Below are 18,836 nucleotides of genomic sequence, written 5' to 3'. Positions count from 1 at the left end.
CCAACTGCCAGGTGTCTTCCCCTGCGCCCCAGAGGAGCAGGAGGCTCCCTCCGGCTGGGCCTGACCACGACCGAGCCCCTCGGCTCACACACACTCACGGAGAGCTCCCCAAGCATCCCCGGGCCGGGCACGGAGCAGCAGCGGCCACGGCGCCCGCAGCTCCCACCCCGTCTCACCGGCTCTGGGGGGCTGCCCGGCAGAGAAGGCGAGCAGCGGCCGCTGCGTGTGGAGCTGCTGCAAGCGGCTGGGCTGGCGGCTGCGCACCTCCAGCCCCGCCGCCAGCCGCTGCCTGTTGGCCCTGGTCAGGCGCTTGATGCGGAGGAGGAGGTCGGGGCGATCGCGGCGAAAGTTGGGATTGCTGAAGTGCAGGCAGCCCCCGACATCGCCCGGCACCTTGTGGAAGCCGTAGAGGTTGAGCTGGCGCACGAAGCTGCCGAAGTGCGTGGCTTGGAAGGAGTCCGGGGCCGGCCCCGCCCCTTGGGCGCCCGCTCCGTGGGCGCCGCCCGGGCTGAGCAGCTCCCGCTCGAACAGGCAGCGGTCGACGAGCAGCCCCTGGGCCCGGCCGTCCCAGCGCACGGACACGACGCGGGGGCTGTTCACCAGGCGCCACAGCTTGGCGGGGAAGGTGTCGGCGTTGAGCCCGGCGGGCAGCGGCAGCTCCGCCATCTCGCCCATCGCCGACTGTCGCCACAACGCCCGCGGCGCAACGGCCGCGGCTGCAACGGCGGCGCGCGGCCTGAGGGGGGCGCTGCGCTCGGCCCCGCTCGCGGCCCCCGCGCGGGCCGGACTTGGCGGGGACGAGCGCCGCAGAGCCGGGGCTGCGGGACCAGCGCGGGCGGGGCGGCTCCCGGGGCTGGCCGGGCACCGCAGGGCGGCCCGGGGCGGGGCGGGGTGAGCTGCAAACCCTTTGGAGGTCAAGTGCGAGAAGGGGAAATGGAAAGAGAGAATGGAAGACGTTCTTTTTGCCCCATTTCCAGCCAGCTGGCTGCTTCTTTCTCTCTGTCTCTGCCTGTCCTCAGCAGATTTGGCACATTTCTCACTCTCTGGAGATAGAAGCAGCAGCAGCAGGAAGGGGCAGCAATTTTGTCAGCATTTTCATCAGACCTAGAGTCCTGCTGCCTGGAAGGATGTTGCTTTAGCCGAGGCATTCATTGCTTACAGTGACAGTGAACTCATGCTGCTGTCTTCACCAAGAGGTTTTGCATTCTTTTTTCCTCAGAAATGTTTTCTTCTCTTTTTTTTCCCCACAATCAGGGGAGAGTTACAATGTAAAATCCCTCCCACCACCATGTCTCTTCAACGTAAACTGGCAAAGGTGATCTAGCAATGATCTGCTTAGTGTCACTTCTTCTTTTTATTTTAAACGCTCTCTTGAAATGGAAACATTTTTCAGAGCAGGGAAATATAGACCTATTTCTCCCATCTCTTTTAGTTCATGCCCCTTTTTTTATGTCTTTCCATCATTTCACCATGAGGTCTCACGTGAGTAAATTGGGTAGAATGGCAGAAGCTCACCCCCCACACACAGTGGGTATTTTCCTTACGTCCAGCTTGCCTGGAGTTCTGGCTGACACTGCCTTCTCTTGCCCTCCTTCCAGGTCCCTCTGTGAGGAGCCCAGCCCTGTCACTTCAGCCACTGCCCTGTGGGTGACATGCTGACACAAGGATTGTTGGTCTCATCACATTCTGGAGCAGTCTTTTGGAGTGAGTGTTTCCAAGATGCCCTGTCATCTTTTCCTCTGTGTGCTGGCTTTCTCAGAAAAATTGAAATGCACTGCCTAGAAAATCTCTTCCTGTTTCATCTTAAATAGCTTCAAACAGAACGTGAATTACAAATGTTGCACCTTGGCTGGATGGTGTTGGTCTTTTTTTCAACGCAGTGTAAGAAACCTGCCAGAAAGTAAGCCAGCAACTGAATTACAACAAAATTCCTGATGAATAGGCCAGCAGGAGAAGAGGGGAGTTCAGAAAAGAGGGGACATCTGTCTTGATGTTGCATGGCCCTTATTTCCCACATGTCCCTCTATGTGCTGCTGCATCAAGCAAAGCCTCTTTTTTAAGGCCTCCTCTGTAATCTCTGTGAGTCATGAGACCCACAGGAATAGTGGTCCTGTGGCCTGCTGGAGATGAGGAAGCAGGTGGTTGAAAAGTGCATTGTCCATTGGAGTGTTTAGTCCCACTTGTAGTATAGTTGTGGTTACATGGACTTTTGCACAGTACTCTGTGGCTAAGAATGAGAAGTTACCTTTAGCTGTGTTTCAAGGATGCTGAAACTCATAAAGAAATTATTATTGAGAAATTGTCAGAAATGATTGATCTTTTCAATATATCTCTGATACACTGGTGTGTGTTTCAGCTGGAGCTCTCCTGTGTGCCCTAGTGCTAGCAGGTGAGATCTCTTTGCATTGTAGGAAGACACAGCGTTCCCTTTCTGATTTGCACACAGCTCTGTCACTGCCTTCACCTTTTCATCTCCAATGCTTAGATAGTTTTCCCTCCAACACCTGTGCCATTTTAGAGACATTTTTACATCCATCCTGCCTTCACTGAGTAGCTTTCTTGTAAGCACTCTGCTTGCAAGTTCTCTTTGTTTTCTATCTCCAAGTTACTCTAGGATCCCTTGAACAACAGGGTTTGTCCCACCAGGGGAGTTTGTGCTGCTTTGTGACAGAGGAGAACGTCCCAGGTGATTTTGTGTTTGCTGTAGGGAGGGTTGGGCTGCTTTGCATAAATTCACAGACCAATGCAGAACGTTTGCTTTGTGACGTCAGGGCACGGTTGCCACGTTGCTGTGGTGACATCAGAAGGTTGCTTTGCTGCACCCAAGGCCTCAGTGGCAGAGCAGCTCTTGCCTGTGCTCAGTGCAGGAGCATCCTCCTGTTTGTCAGTGGGCAGCTGCACACTGTGACAGGAGCCTTGTTTTTTCTAGTGTTTCAGAAGAGTCTGCAAACTTGCACAGCAGTGCTACCATGATTGAGCAACTCGTTGCTGCAGTTTGCACTGTTTATGGCATTGGTTATTCAGGATATTATCTGACTAGCCTGGGACGTAAGTAGAGATTTTCCCTGGGTGTAACCTAATCTGGCTTTTAGATGTCTTCCTGCTCTGTTGTAGTGACCCGGTTGATTTTGGAACAGAAAGAGCATGAGGATGCCACTGGTTTGGTACAGCTCCTGTCAACCTGTTCCGCTATAGACGGGGTGTCTGTAGCCAGGGAGCTGCGGGCAGCATTTGCAAGGGAACCTGCAGGGGTTGCATTCCCTCCCCGGGAGAGTCTGTGGCAGCAGAGTCTGCCATTTCCTCAGTTTGCTGGGTCAAGCAGGACAACTTTGAAAACGCAGACAGGGAGATGTTCTCAGAAGGATTTCTAAACACATTACGGCTCTCTCCAGTTTTCTCAAATAATTTATTTCATTTTCCCTGCCCTCTACAGGACACCTGAGACATGTATTCAGAGGTGCAGATCCTGAGGTGAGTGAGAAAGGAACCTTGGATGTTCCTGACGTTTAAAAATTGTGAAGGAATCTGTGAGCTTGGCCTGTGGTAGTAGGGTGTAGATGGCCAGCTGGGTAGGTTAAAAGAAAATCCATTCCCATACCTGAATCAGCAATTGCAAAGGCATCACTGGCTGTTTCCTAATTTTCCATTTCGGAGCTTTAAAACACTCAAAGCTCAGTTTTCAGAGGGAACCTTGCCTGCTGATAGTAAGCACGAGGGAATATTGAATTCAGAGCCATATGAAATTCTGCTGAACCAGCCCATTTTAATTTTGTTGGAGTGACTTAGAATCACATTGCAATGGCAGTTTATCATTTGTCCTTAGTCGAGCAGGTTGTAGAGCTGAATAGGAGTAAGGTTATAAATGATAGGTAACTGCCTGTCCCTCATGCTGCTGTCTGTTCACAGAGCCCTGAACCCACAGCAGACTCTCCACTGACTCTCTCAGTTCCTGGAGATGTGGCCAAAGAGGAGCTGAATGACCGCAATCCTCCAGCTGTGCTCACAGCACAACCTGAATATTCCGAGCCGGTAAGTGCCAGTTCTGGCTGGTGCTGTCTTTAGTGCAAGACAGAGCTGGAAGATGCTGAGCAGCCAGCACTTGCTGTTGGTGGCTGAGGATGCTGAGAGCTGGAGACCTGCTGGGACCTAGCAATTCTCCCCCAGCTAGTGAGAGCTGGAAACTGGGCTTTGGTCTGTCATGTTGAGTTACCAAAAATCTGGTGCCTCTGGGTGAGCATCTGGATCCTTGGCTCAGTGACGCTCTGTCTCTTGGTGTAATGGTTTAAGGTTTGCCAATTGTAATATATTTACCTTTTGTTGTGAAATAGGATTAGGAGTAAAAGTGAAGCAACCCTAAAACTTAAAAAAGGCAATAAAGAAAAAAAATTATTAACAACACAAAGAATGAAAATAGTAAATTCAGAACAGATTTTCAGGCCAGTTCCTCCTTCCCCTGTTGTTACAGAAGAACAACACACAGGAACACTTCAGTCAATTCCCTACTTAAATAATTTTCTTCAGTTTATTTTAGGGAGAGGAGTTTCTTTTGGTTTAGCTATAAGGATCTTTTACCAAGAGAGGAAATCCCCAGTTCTCTCTGGAATCCACTTTTTCATGATTGACTGGCACCTGGGACCTGCTAGCATGAATTTCCTCCCACTCTACCGTCTTTTCAGAACTGAGTTGCGGGCCATGTTAAATAGTCATCAGGTATTACTTTTAAGGTTGAACTACTCCAAGGCAAAAGTTCTCTTTTGCTCACTTCTCTCTGTTTATAGTTCATTCCCAGGAACAGAGATTCCCCTCCTTTTCCTCAGGGCAAAGGATTCTTCAAACACTTTACACCTTGCTCCACCTCCCATGTCTTTTTTTTTCCCATAGTTTAAAGGAATTTCTTCGTGAAGTACAGTCCATGCCTACAACTTGCAAAAAGATATTTCAGCCAATTTTCACGTCATTTCATCCTTCTCATTCCATTTAGAGACTTAGCTTTTATTTCACTGATTTTAGTGTATCCTTTCTGTTCTTCTCCCTCTCACCCAAGGAAAGACAAAAGTCTGTAAGTGATATCTGAGCATTACGAAAAAAAATTAAAATCTCACACGGAAGTTGCAGGAGTTGGGCCAGGCCATGCTGGAGCTGTGTCAGGATCTCAGGCCGCCCAGGCCACGCTGGAGGGGCAGGATGAAAACTACCTAGTCCAGTCAGAGGAGAAATGGGTGACAAGCCTTTGGCTCCATGGCTTTCTTCCCGCACTGACTGCATTCAGTTCCAGCCGCGGGCCGGGGGTTCTCCCTCTGCCCTGCCCAGCACACAAAGCCGTGGGGGGCTCTCCCAAACCGGGCCCAGCTGCCTCCCCCCAGGCCGTGAGGGCGGCTGGGCAGGGCCCCGCCGAGCACGGCCACACCAGGAAAAGGCGAGAATCCCAGCAATGGGCTCTCCTCCCCTTGGCCGCTGGGACCCCTGGTTAAAACGAGGCCCAGCAGCCTCCGGAGCCCGCTCCCGCCTGGCCCTGGCCGCATTGGAAGCGGGCCCGGGCCAGGTCAGTGTTACCTTGTGAAAGGCCGGCAATGCAAGAGAGCTTTCCCGGGGTTTACTTGCTTCAAATGGGATTCACGGAGCGAACCGACTTTTCCAATTGGTTTCTCAGGCTGTCAACATCTAAACCAGCCTCCAAGTGGTCCCATCAATCCACAGAGGAAATTCTCATGCAGATAAAACTTCCTAGTGTGCCCTTCCCCCAGGGTAAAACCAGCACACTTGGCTTCTGCAGTGCTATGGCCAAAGGGCACATGTGGTAGCACTGCAGATCACAGGGCTTTGTTTGTTTTCCCTTTCTGAAATGCTGTGTTTGGAGCTTGTGGAATTCCTCTGCCATTTCCTTGAGGAATTCTCCACATCCGAAGACTGGTTTTGCCGACCTGTCTTTTGGCTTTTGATAAGCTGCAAAGAGATGATTGTGCTGTTCGTGAAGCTGTGGGGGACATTCTTGTCCCTTGTGGCAAAAGAAACCTAGGGCATAATTCTGAACCCTTCTTCTGAGGCACAAACCAGAAAGGGCAAGTTTCTGTTGATACATTTTGTGGTGTAGTCTGCAGATTTGAAAACTCCATTGGAGCCTGGAGTTTAGGTGAAGCTGCAAGTCCTTGACTGCTGTCTTGTGTTGATAACTACAGGAAAGACATCTTGGAATTCCCGATGCTGTATCTTAAGACAAACATGCAACTTGTTCAAAAGGACCCAGGGGTTGCAGTCAATAGCAGCTGAACATGAGGCAGCGTGTGCCCAGGTGGCCAAGAAGGCCAAGGCCATCGTGGCCAGTGTCAGCAATAGTGGGGCAGCAGGAGCAGGGCAGTGAGCTGTGCCCTTTGCTGGGCACTGCTGCGGCCACAGCTCGAGTGCTGTGTCCAGTTCTGGGCCCTTCTGAAGCAGAAAGACATTGAGGGGCTGGAGCGAGTCCAGAGAAGGGCAAGGGAGCTGGCGAGAAGTGGGAGCACAAACGCAGTGAGGAGGTGCTTGAGGGAGCTTTAGCCTGGGGAAAGGGAGGCCCATGAGAGTCCTTCCAGGCACACTTCCATAAATGCCTACATGACAGTGCTCCTCACAAGGACCACTTCCATTGCAAGAATCCCCTCACTGCACCCAGATGCTTTAGACACTGGACTAGGTGTCACTTTGATGGTTTGTTTTGTTGGGTTGTTGATTTGCTAGGAGGAGAAGATCTGTTTAGTTCCTTCCTCTGGCTAGCAAAGGCTCTTTATCACAACATTCTCCTGCACGAGAGGATGTAGTTTGGGGCAGGGACATTGGTGCAGAAGGAGCTGCTCTGATGCCAGGCCAGCCAGCACATCACTCTCGTGTTAACAGAACCCTTACCTTTTGGCAGCCTTGTGGTTCAGCAATTGTCAAATAATTCAATCAGGATTGTATTTGGGAATTTAGCAGGAAATCAAGCCCCTTGCATTCTGGCTGGTGCTCAGAGATCAGAGGAGCTGGGAGGGACTGGGCTTCATTTCTGATTACAGCCACTTGAGCATTGTCAGTGTGGTTGTGAGCAAGAGAAGAACTTGCCCAAGCACTGATGCACAAGGAGTTCAGTTCCCAGAGCAGTACTCTGGGTGTAATCTCATTCCATAAGGACCTACATGCTCCAGATTCCCCAGGGATGTGGCTTAATGAAGCGACAGGAGAGCAAGTTCAGCTGCTGATGGGGGCGCTGGCAGCCACGTGCTATGGTGTGTCATAATAGAAAGTACAGTAAGACAAATTACACGAGATCTATTTATCTATCCATCTATCTATGTAACTATTCCATAACTGACTATTCCTGGCTCTGGGCAGAGGCAGCTGGAGGTGCAAAGCTCACCCAAAGGCATCCCTTCAGAAGAAGAGGAGAGACGTGTTCTATCAACAGATCCTGAGCAGGCTGAGATGTTTCCCCTCCAGAAATGGTTGTTCTTTCCCCTCAAAGTTGCAATCCTCCTCCAGCCTCTTCTGCCCTGAAGCCCTCAGTTCATTCTTTGCATTTCTCCCCATCCTAGTGACATGGAACAATTCCATGTTTTAGGTGGTGTTTGGTTAATCTGGTCATACATGCATTACATGCCACATGATTTTCATCCTTGGCATCCCTAAGGATGTGAAAGTTCATTTGTTGATGGGGCCTTAGGAGGGTCTCTCTTAGAGCTGGTCTGAATTCTCAGTTGACAAAGAGGAAGAATAAACACCTTGGCCCTCCTCCAGATACTGAGGGGGCTGTAGAGGCGCTCTGACCTCCATCAGAGGAGCTGTGCATGCATCCTCATGTCCTGAATGAGCAGGATTTTGTGACAAGAGGGTAGATGTCAGAAAGGCACGAATGGTGGGGCAGGTCTGCAGAGAACATGAACTCCAGAAGTGTCTCTCACAAGGAGTGAGCCCACAGTGGGCAGGAGGGAGCTGTGAGACAGGGATGAGTGTCAGTCACGATAGAAAGACAAAATGGACACGGCAGAAGTGGAGGGAGGCCCTCAGCAGACCCTTGAGAAATGCCACACCTTCCCTGTCAGCTGCCTGAGAGGCTGTTGGAGCTTCAGTCCCACATGGACCCTGATTGTACTGCCAGTGTCACTTTGGAATCTGTGCCTCCCCATGGGCAGAGAACGAGCCAGGAGAGCAGCAGCAGCAGCACAGTGCTTTGGGAACGTGTGAAGCCATCAGTCTTCGAGACCTGGCTCACAAATGTTGTATGGGATGTTGAAAGCCTTCTTGTCTTGCTTTCTGTGCAGGTCCTTCTAGAGGAAGAGCACGAGCAGAGTGCTTTATCAGAGGTGCCACAGCAGACTCAGGGAGAGCTGTTCCCAGCCCAGGAGCAGGAGGAGCAGCTCAGGCAGCAGGTGGAAGAGGTACAGGGGAATGGCCAGGTAAGCCTGGCTCCCCAGGTGCCAGAATGAAGGAGAGGAGCAGAGGCATAAAACAGAGCTCTTGGGACTGAGGAGGCCAGGAGTGCCACAGGCACTGAAAGCACAGGGCCTTGTGATGTGCAGAGATCAGCGCTAGCATGGGAGGGTTACAATGGAAGCAGAGGTGGGTAGGGGAGCAGAAAGAAGTGGCTGAATGAATTTGGTTTTGAGGCTGAAAGAGGAAAAAGCTGAGCCTGGTGGCAGCTCCCTGTGACTTGCTCTGCATTTGTGTGTGCAGAACATCAAGGCAGAGCCACAAGCAGAGCTGCCCGAAGCTCCGATTGCCATCATGGCAGTAAGGAGAAGGCACAAGGAAGACATGAGAAGCATCCAAGAGGAGATGAATCTCCATCAGCAGACAGGCGATCAACAAAACCAGGTGAGTGCAAGAGTGGAAGACACTCCACTCGTGATAGATGTCTCTTGTTTTTTACAGAACCTCAAGGACAACCTGCATGCAGAGCTGCATGAAATTGAGGCTGGGATGAAGGCAAGAGAGAAGAGGCTGAGGGAAGAAATAAAACTTATCAGAGAGAAACATAATCCCCTGCTTCAGGCTGTACAAAAGCAAGTGAGTGGAACATCAATAGCCAGTGCTGTCACCCATCTGCTGGTCTCTGCCCTTCTTGCCTTTCCAGCGTAGAGTAGCAGTGGGTGGGGTGATGCCTCTGAGTGCCATCCTGCTGTAGGGTCCATCACAGCCACTCTGAAGGACTTCTCCTGGTGTGCCAAATCTCTGAAGCTGCCCTGCACAGTGAGGCTAGTCCTTTGGCCTTTATGTTAGCACTCATACAAATGGATTCCTGCTGGGCTGTTCCTGCATGCCTTTTTTCTTGAGGTATTTTTACAGAGGGGCATGGTGACCCAGATGGAGGATTGGAACAAACAGTCTGTAACCCTAGTAAATCTGTTCTCTCCCTTTCCTCACAGTCAATGACTCTTGGCTCACAGGGACAACCTGTAGTCTCTGACTGCTTTGTTCTGTTTAACTTGAGGTGGAAATGTTCACTTCTCACGTGCCAGCCTGTGAAGACTTCCAGCAAATGACTGGAAACAAAAAGCCCCGTGGTCGACGAGAGACACGGGAGCTTTCCCAATCAGAGATGCTGCAGGTTGGGCATGTCCCGAAGATGGCGCAGGGAAAGAGAACTGAGTGGGAGGAGGTAGAGCATTTTAATAAGTGTGTCAGCAGCCCTTGGAAGGAGAAAGGAATCCTTGGGGAGGAAGTGGAATGGTCATTGTGGCAGACATCCTTCAGAAAATCCATGAGTTTGGAAAATGAATGTGGTCATGAAGTGAAGTAAAAGCGGCCTTTTATATGGACCCATCCAGTCTGAATAGGGGACATCCAAATAATCCCTTTTAAGAGCCCTTCACGTGGCTGACAACATCTTCCTAAAATTTTGCATTTGAAAAGGGATCTCAGGATCATCTCTGACAGCCAACTTTCTGACACAAACTCATTACTTCTCTCAGATCTACACAGCCACTGTCAATGAACCTGAAGCAGCAGCAGCAGCAGCATTGTCTGAAGGAGCCTTTGTTCCCCAGCCTGAAAAGTCGAGCCTGGGCAGTGTGTTCATCACCAGCACTGACAGAGCTGCTGCTCAGCAAGAGGAGGCAGAGGAGAAGTACTTGCAGCTACTGAGTACGTCTGGTGTATTTCTTGTCTGAGGGACAGTGTGTTGTGTGCATGTGTCAGCATAGCTGTACCAAATGTTCCTCCTCAGTCTGGTGTCACAGGGACACTCAGGACTCCCCACATGAACTGCTGTAGAAAAATCCCTCTCTGTGCTGGCCATCTGTACTGCAGAGCTGTCTGCCTGGTTGTTGTTGTTCCCCAGCCAAGCACAAAGGCTTCAGAGACGCAGACAGTGGGGCTGCCTTTCTTATCATCTGGAAGCAGAGATCTTTGCTTTAAAGTGAGCATCTTGCATTTTGGTTTCTCTCAGGGAAAATAGTGAACATGGGAAACCCCATGATGAAGTACGCTGAACTGGAAAATATTGGCAGTGGGTGAGTCCATCCGCAATTACTTCTACACAAGAATGAGGCAGGGGGTTTACTGATAGTACATCTATCAATTGTGGAGTCAGGCAAGCTGCAAACATAGTCAGAAACTGGAGTTAGATTGTCCCACTTCTCGGTACCAGCCAGAATTTGTGAGCGTGGTCAGAAGTCATTGTCAAAGAGATCTCCATGCTTCCAAGGCCTTGCCTGCAGCAAGGAACAGGACCTGGAAGATTTCTTTCTTGTCTATCAAGTGTGGGCCATCTCTGTGTTAATTGCCTTAGCATTTTTGAATATCTTCACATCATACAGCCACAATAATGAAAGGAGAATAATCTTGCTTGCCTTAAAAAGCAACCTGCCCACTATGATAGCTGTGAGATAAGAGTTCTCAGGAACATTTCTTTCCAAGAGTTTGTTGAAGGAAATGCTCCATGGTCAGGATAAGAACTGTACAGTTTAGAAACTGCAGCCTGAGATGAAAGAATCAGCTCTCTTTTTGAGCTGAGGCAGTAAAGCCCATCACTCCAGGAACAGGTCCAGTGCCCATGCACTTGAGAGGGAAATGCATCAGCTGCCTTCTGGCAGACACTTCCTGCATCCTGCAGGTTTTAGGCACTGCCAGCACAGATCTCCTGTCTGGGCTGGCTTTCACTCAGAGATCTAAACGGCTTCTCCTTTCTTTGCTTTGTTTTGTTTCTAGGACTTTTGGGGAGGTTTGTAGGGCACTCGACAAGGGAGCAGGAAGAGAGGTAAATGTCAACAGCCCCTGCAGACTCTGCAGCTCTTGAGAGCTTTCCCCTCTGGTGTGAGCTGTGGCTGGAGCTTTGGGTAGAGCTGTGCTGCAAAGGCTCAAGAAGCCCAGACTGGTGCCAGCCTGCAAATTGCATTAGGGACAGTGTTTGTCCTTCTCAGCTGCCAGAAGGAAGGCGAGGAGGGCAGCGGTTCCTTTCAGAGAAGGACGCGCTCACTCGCTCTCAGCTGCTGAAACAAAGCTGGTGCCTTAGAGCATCTCACTGCTCTTTGGGGCTACAGCTTCAAAGCTCTATTCTCATTTCTGGCTGCCAGCAAATATGTCTGAATGTTACTGGTAGTTCCTTAGCCACCTGCAGTGCTGCACTTGGGAACTGCATGTAGGCAGAGATCTGCAAGGTGTCCCTAAAAGCCCTAAGCCCTGCTTCTACCCGGGATGTATCAACAGAAGAGCAAAGCAAGGATTGCTTTTGAATCCTAGACAGAGCAGTAGAGAGTGTGGTCAGAGCTTTGTGGGTGATAGTTGAGCCATCTTTGTTCCCAAGTGGACAACACAAAATGTCAGTGGCCACATGTCCTGAAACTGGACTCCAATGGAGCAGAGAAATGGGCTGTTGGAATGTCAGTTCCTAATTACTCCAATGTCTAATCACAAGGCACTTTGGCTCAGCTTGGCTGTGTCATTGCAAAATCACTCACTCCACGTGCACTGTGGTCTCGTGCCACCAACTTCTGAAGTTATTGATTGTGAATGTCATCTTAGGTGGCCATAAAGAAAATTAATCTCCACCAACTGCGGAAGAGGGAACTAAAAGTTGATGAACTTATGGTCATCAAGAGGAAGAGGAATCCCAACCTGGTCAAATATTTAGACTGGTGAGTTGTTGTGCTTTTGTTCCATGACTGTTTGTTTACATACTGCAAACACACGAGGTAAAAACCCACTTTGGTCCCTGGCAGAAAAGACAGCTGTTATTATTAGTAAATTATTATTGTTCTGCTCACCCTCACTATAGATGGGAAGAGAGTGGATCTTGTCTGCATGAGTTTTCCCTGGTCCATGTAGTTTAAAAATTGTTCCAAAACCTGGATCAACCGTATCTTACTAAATCAATAGCCTGTAAATTCACTGCCACCCCATTGTTTTGGGGCTTGGTTGTTTCAAGTGTCTTCTTACATGCGGATAAACTAACAAGGATTTCCCTTGGATTTTGTTCCCTCTTTTAAATTACTGTGCATGCCAGGGACACTAGGTGCTCTTTTCCAGAAACACACAGTGTGACAGCTTCTTGATCTGATACTAAACTGCATTTTTCCCTTGCTGGTCATCTAACACATCTCTTTTACCCAGATGTGTCGTTTTCCTTGAGCCAGCAGAGAGTGCAAACACTACACAGCCTAGAGGGAATGTCTATTCCTTTTATTCTGTTCTCATCACAAAGAGACCCAGAAACAAAGAATCAACCCATATCTTTTCCAAACAGCAACGTAGTCATGCATGTTCATATCCACGCCCTTGTTTCCTTCTTTCAGCTACCTTGTGGATAAGCAATTCTGGCTGGTGATGGAGTACATGGATGGAGGCACTCTGAGCAATGTCATCAGCTGGACCTTCCTGTCTGAAGATGAGATGGCAGCTGTCAGTCGGCAGGTCAGGGATCCCACCTGTGCTTCCAGGGCCTTGGGCAGGATTGTCTGGGAAAGTGGGGCTCAGAACTGGAGAGATTTCATGTGCCAAGCTTTGTTTCTGTGTTGCTAGAATGCTATGGGGAAGCTAGAGCATCTCAAGTCAATTGTCTACCAGTGCCCCAGAACTCACTGTACTCTATTCCTGTACGCTTTGCTCCTGCTCTTGTATCCTCACTCTGTCTCTTTGTATTTGCTGTTCTCTACCCAACTTCTCTAAATGTTTGCCTCCAGCCTGTGTGCACTGCATTCCTTGCCTGGGAAAGCAAAGGTGCTGCTGGCAGGATTTGAAACAAACGGCAAAGAGGAAAGAGAGACTCTTTTCTCACAGTCCTCAGCTGAAGAGGATAATAGTGCACCCAAAGTGCTGTTGGATTCTGAGCACATCCACTGCAGGAGCAGGCATTCTGGCTGGTCTGCAGGGGACGGTCTACAACAGCAGTTGCTGTTGCTCTTTCAAAAGCTGACGTGCCTTTCCTTAGAGAGGTCCTGCTCTGCTAGTGTTGGAGCAGCATGCTCTTCCTCTCAATGGCACAGTGTTCTGCCATGATTCCCTATTCCTGTGGAAAGGAAGTGATTTGGAGTTATTTCCTTTCTTGTGGGATAAAATCCCATCACTAATTTTTGCCCTCCTCTTTCTGTTTCCCTTCCCAGTGCCTGCAAGGCCTGGATTTTCTTCACAAAATGTGTGTGATCCATCAAAATGTGAAGAGCCGCAACATCCTTCTCAGAAGCAATGGCTCTGTCAAGCTGGGTCAGTATATTCTTGGTCAGAGGCATCATTCCAGGGATGTGGGGTTTTGGGCTGCTATGAGTGACTTCCAGCTCCCCAAAAATGGTGCTGGTGGCAGTGCAGGGGCCCCTGCTCTGAGCTGAAGGCACAGTTGCAATGTGCACAGAGGTATGATAAGGAGCCACAAGCAGTCAAGAGTGGCGTTGGTCTGTGTGTGTCTTTTCCAGAGGGAGGGAGATACTATCTAAACGTTCAGGGGAATAAAGGCCACTGCTGTGAGCAGCATTTAAAAACCTAGGTTATTTTTGGAAGTGGACATTTCCCTACTCCCTTGGCTAAATCCCCACTGACAGTTCTCCAGGACATTCATCAACAGCACATTCTCAGAGTGAGAGTGGGGAATTCTTTTGCCTGGTTTGCTAATTTGAGCTGGCTTTCATGGTGTGTTGTTTTCTCCACAGCTGATTTTGGCCTCTTAGCTCAGCTCACCCCTGAGCAGAGAAGACAGGACTCAGTGGCCAGCACTTCTGGGTGGATGGCACCTGAAGTCCTGACAGGTCAACAATATGGCCCTAAACTGGATATATGGTCTTTTGGAATTGTGGGCATTGAAATGGTGGAAGGAGAAGTTCCCTACTGGAATGAAACTGCTGTGTGGGTAAGGTGCAAAGACTTCCTGATGCCGCTGTCTTTCTCACCTGTGCCATGTTGTGTGTGCCACTGGACAAAATCCCATTGCCATCTGCTGGCACCCCTTCCACCATGGTCCCCTTGTAAAATGTCCCCATAGTTCAGCACATCTGCTGTAGTTTTGGTTGCACCAGATTGGAAGTGGCAGGAAGCCAGTTCAGCAACTTTGAGCTCCAGCTATGCCTGCTATTTCTGATTTGCTTTTGGAGCCCTGTTGGAGCTCTGTTTCTGAAGGAAGGGTTTTTTTCAGTGAAATGTTTAAATACATGACAAATATCCTTCACATTGGAGGTTGGATGATCCTAGTCTCAATTTTATAGTAAAAGTAAGAAAAAATGAAAAAAGAACAAGAAAAAAACAGAAGGGGAAAGGGAAAGGGAAAGGGAAAGGGAAAGGGAAAGGACAATCAGCAAAGCAATCTCCAAGCAGTTCTGCTATCTATTTCCTTTTTTAACCAAGTACAGGATAAAAAGCTTAATGAGCTTTATTTTATGGCCACTGTGCTTAAGGGACCAAGAAGCACTCAGAGATGCCTTTCATGTAATTACCCTTGGAAATAGTAGTGTTAGATAATATAGCAAAGTCCCCCTTCCAAAAAGCCTGTTCAGCTGGTGTGAATCCTCAGGGAAACACACTTGCTTTTGCAAGAGGTCAGTCAATGAAATCACCTGCCAAGGCAACAACCCCTGGATGTGGGAGAAGCTGTGGCTGCTTTGGGGTTTGGGTGTTTTGTTGGTATAGCAAAGTCATCTCTGCCTCTCTGCCAGGGCAGAAACTGCCACTGCAGAATGGAGGTTAAACAAGGGCATCTGGGAGAGCAGTTACAGATGTGAAAGAAGCAGGTGGAGCCTCGTGTTTCCTTTTTGTGCAGCCTCAGCTCCTGATAGCCACCGGAGGGAGACCAAAGCTGCAGCAGCCCGACCTCTTCTCTCCTTTGCTGCGGGACTTCCTGAGCTGCTGCCTGCAGACAGATGAGGCTCGGCGCTGGACTGCCAAGGATCTCCTGCAGGTAAAATGTGAAGGGGCTGCAGGTGAAACAGTGTGCCAGGGATGGGCTCCTCCTCCACTCAAGTCCAAGGCATCAGATGAGCCCTCCACCTCCCCACATCTTCATCTTTCTATGAACCAGAGGAATCCTGATTGAGCCTGTAAAGAACTGAGCTTGGAAAGTCACGGTTCATTGTTTTTTGTTGTTTGTTGTTAATATTTGTTTTTTTCTGCTGGGCAGCATCCATTTGTGGCATCAGTCGAGCCTACTTCCTGCCTGGTGCCACTGATCGTTTCTTTGAAGAAGAGGATGGTGGAGAAGAAACTGTGATAAGCACATCTGGACCATTTCCTCCACCAACCAGTGTATGATTTTAGAGTAGGACTGTAGAGTAGGACTGCAGAGTAGGATTGTAGAATAGGATTGTAGACAAGGATTATAGAGTAGGATTGTGAATAAAGACATTTTCTGAAACCTCAACCCATCTGGAAGATTCCTTTCCTTCTCACCATGTGTCAGAGACTGAAATATTCTAATTTTAGACTGAAACATTTTCTTGAAGGATATTTAGAAGTGTATTACAATGGCTGCACATAATACCACCATATCCTGAATAGGCCTTTGGAGTGAGGCCCTGGACTGTTCCACAGTGAAGGTAAGATAAAACTCAGGAACTGGGGACATTCACCAAGCACAAACCTAGCACCTCTGGGCAGGAGACAACAGCCACAAGGCTATCAGCTGCCAGGCTCGCACAGAGCCTCACCCCAAAGGGTGGGCAGAGAGAGAAGCTTTGGGGGTGTGTTGGAAAGCCTCTGGTGAGAGGCTCAGGGACCACCCATCCTCCCATGTGCAGACCAGCCCCGCTGTGGGGTCCTTCACCCAGGGGAAAGCTCATCCACAGCAGAGGGGCTGACAAAGCCCGTGTCACCAGCTGACATGAAGTTGCTACATCAAATATATTCATTTCTTGCTTGCTTCCAGCTTTTACTGTTTATAGTCTGGAGTTGCTTTCTTACTTATTTTATTTGAATCTAAACATTTGACTCAAATTTGTCTGCAGTGATCTTGTCTTGATGTTTTAGGCTGGATTGCATCTGAGTGAGTACCATCAGAATTGAATTGTTCTTGTGAACAGTGGTGTGAAAATGCTTGGCTTGACCCAGCCCTGCAAAGGGGCAGAGCCTGCCTGGCCAGGGTATTGCCTGTACTCAGGCTAGAAGGGCAAGAGAGATTCCCAGGCTTTGTTGTTCATCTTTACATGTGTGTTCCCAGACACGCATCTAAATTTTCATTGGTATGGCAATGTGTCAGTATTAAAAATCAGCCACTGATGGGGTTTTTTCTGGTCAAAAGCAAGGTCCCCATATCCTTACAGGGAATTTTTTGCATAACTCATTCATTCCTTCCCCCCCTCCCCAAAAAAGGAAAAAGTTATTACAAACCAGCATGTTAGTTTATGAGGGTCTGTGCAAGTGCCATCTCGTAACAATCCCTGTATAATATAATGCTGGTTTGCAGATGAATCCAGTAAAAGCCATATTTGAGATGTCTTTCCAGAGATGCTTGTAAGCAGGAGATTTGTAGTGGGTACTTGGACAGGACCTGTAGGGTTTTTTGGGAAGTGGGTAAATGTGTTTTGCTGGTGAATCACAGGCATCCACTACAGACCTGCAGTGTGGCATGAGCATGCTGGACCAACACCTGCCTCAGATGCAATGGGCATTTAATCATTGGCATTTTGCAGCACTTTTCCCTATGTCACATTCAACTATCTATGTAGAGGCTTGAGAGCTGGCCTGTAAGCCAAACTGAGTCTGTAGAAAAAACAGCAATTGATGAATTCCAAGCATATCTGTAGCAAAGAAGAAGACAAGGCCATTAGCATGGAAACTGGTTGAAAAGGTACATAAAGGATTTTTGTAGTTAGAATAGGTACATAAGGAAATGTGTATACCTGCCTTGTTAAATTGGTGCAAAACTTTTGCCAAATATATTGACACTAACTGCTCTGCAGCAATGAATATAATAAGCAATTGAGGTGTAGACAACGTCTTAGGATCATGCTTTGTTCAGAGTATATAAAGAGGAGAACATTCAGAATTAAGAGGACAAAGACACCATTGCAACTCTGCTCAAGTGTGTGAGTGTGTGTGTGTGTGTGTGTGTGTGTGTGTGTGTGTGTCACGTCCAACCTGATGGTGACAACTCCCCCACGTGGTTTTAACAGCTGAAGATAGAATCCTGCTTTTGGCTACTCCTGCTTTACAACCCAAGACACTTGTTAATTTATGATCTTTGCCTTGAGTGGTTGAAGGTGTAGAAGTTTGGACAACCCCATCCCCAAACCAGGTTGCATTGGAGGGTTACAGAGGAATGCATATGGACTGCTCTGAGAGGTCAGCTGAAGCGCCTCCCAGGACTGCTTGTAGACCTTAGTTTCAGCTTGTCAATGAGCCAAGGGATATCCAGATTTTTGCAAGTGTTTTGTAAAACACATTTACAAGTGTTGAAGGCAAGGTATTTCAGTGGGTTTGAAAGAGAAATTGGGTGAATGTATTCCTATGGAAACTCTGGTTTGTAGTTGTCTCACAATTAATCTGTCATAGTCTTTCTAGAGAGCCACAAAAGTTGATTCGTGCACAGACCTATGGGAACATGGAAGTCCAGTCTTTTTCCTAAGTTTCCGGTTGTTAACATGTTCAGCTGATGGGGTGGAGGTGTGGCCAGCAATGCCATAACCTTATTTTGGGGAAGGATATGAAGTTAGTTGAGGGAGGACAATATTTGGGAACACTCAAATAGGGCTGTGAATGCCCATTTCTTCCTTGGAGACTGTTTTAGAACTTCCTCAATTGTCTCCGTGACAACAATGTCAAGTCCCCATAACTGAGACATCTTGCTGCATTTGTTGCTTGAACACCTGAGCTGTTGCTGCCCTTTGTTCTCCTTCAAGGGAATTGCTAGAAAATATCACCTCCTAAACCCTGAGATGTGTGTCCATTTTTTTCCTGGGGCAGGGGTGCTCCTACACCTCTGGAGTGCAACAGCACAAGGAACTCTGCCACAGGGGAGCATGGGGTGAATTCTGCTGGGGAGCCTGCCCTTGGCTTGCTGACTGCTGCTGCTTGGAACCACATGCAAGAGTGTTGCTGTCAAGAGTGGGCTGAAACAGAGGATTTTTCATGGTTACCCCTTCATGACTTCTCACTCCTTACATGGCAATTCTTCGAATTCTATACAGCGTAAAGAAGTCATATGTTCATGCTTTTAGAGGCTTCAGATTCTCAGTTGACCTTATTTTCCCATCTAGACCTTCAAGTGCTATAGCAGGCTCCTCTTGGGGAATTTCTACCAATGCACTTATCCCATCCCTTTTTATTGATGCAGGAGTGCTTAGGAGTACTTGAAATGGTCATATCCACTTTTCTTTCAGTGCCTTCTTGCTTTGCTTTCTGACATAGACACAGTCCCCAGGTTGATGAGGTATGTACCTGTCATCTAGAGTCATCAAGGATGCTCACATCAGAAAGCT

General features: G+C 48.6%; 1 protein-coding gene across 1 annotated transcript; it reads left to right on the top strand.

The window, feature by feature from the left end:
* The first annotated feature begins 1,288 nt into the window (after positions 1-1,288).
* On the top strand, positions 1,289-15,631 carry LOC134056903 (uncharacterized). Its single transcript, XM_062513859.1, is given in 14 exon segments — positions 1,289-1,301; positions 2,381-2,389; positions 2,828-2,923; positions 2,926-3,048; positions 3,434-3,471; positions 3,907-4,029; positions 8,268-8,402; positions 8,680-9,012; positions 11,968-12,080; positions 12,738-12,855; positions 13,545-13,644; positions 14,085-14,281; positions 15,185-15,322; positions 15,542-15,631. Coding segments are annotated over 14 exon segments (1,626 nt in total).
* Positions 15,632-18,836: the final 3,205 nt, after the last annotated feature.

Source organism: Cinclus cinclus, chromosome Z (genome assembly GCF_963662255.1).
Source record: "Cinclus cinclus chromosome Z, bCinCin1.1, whole genome shotgun sequence".
Classification (NCBI taxonomy): domain Eukaryota; kingdom Metazoa; phylum Chordata; class Aves; order Passeriformes; family Cinclidae; genus Cinclus; species Cinclus cinclus.
Note: the sequence above shows the minus strand (reverse complement) of the source record. Positions and strands in the feature narration are given on the sequence as shown.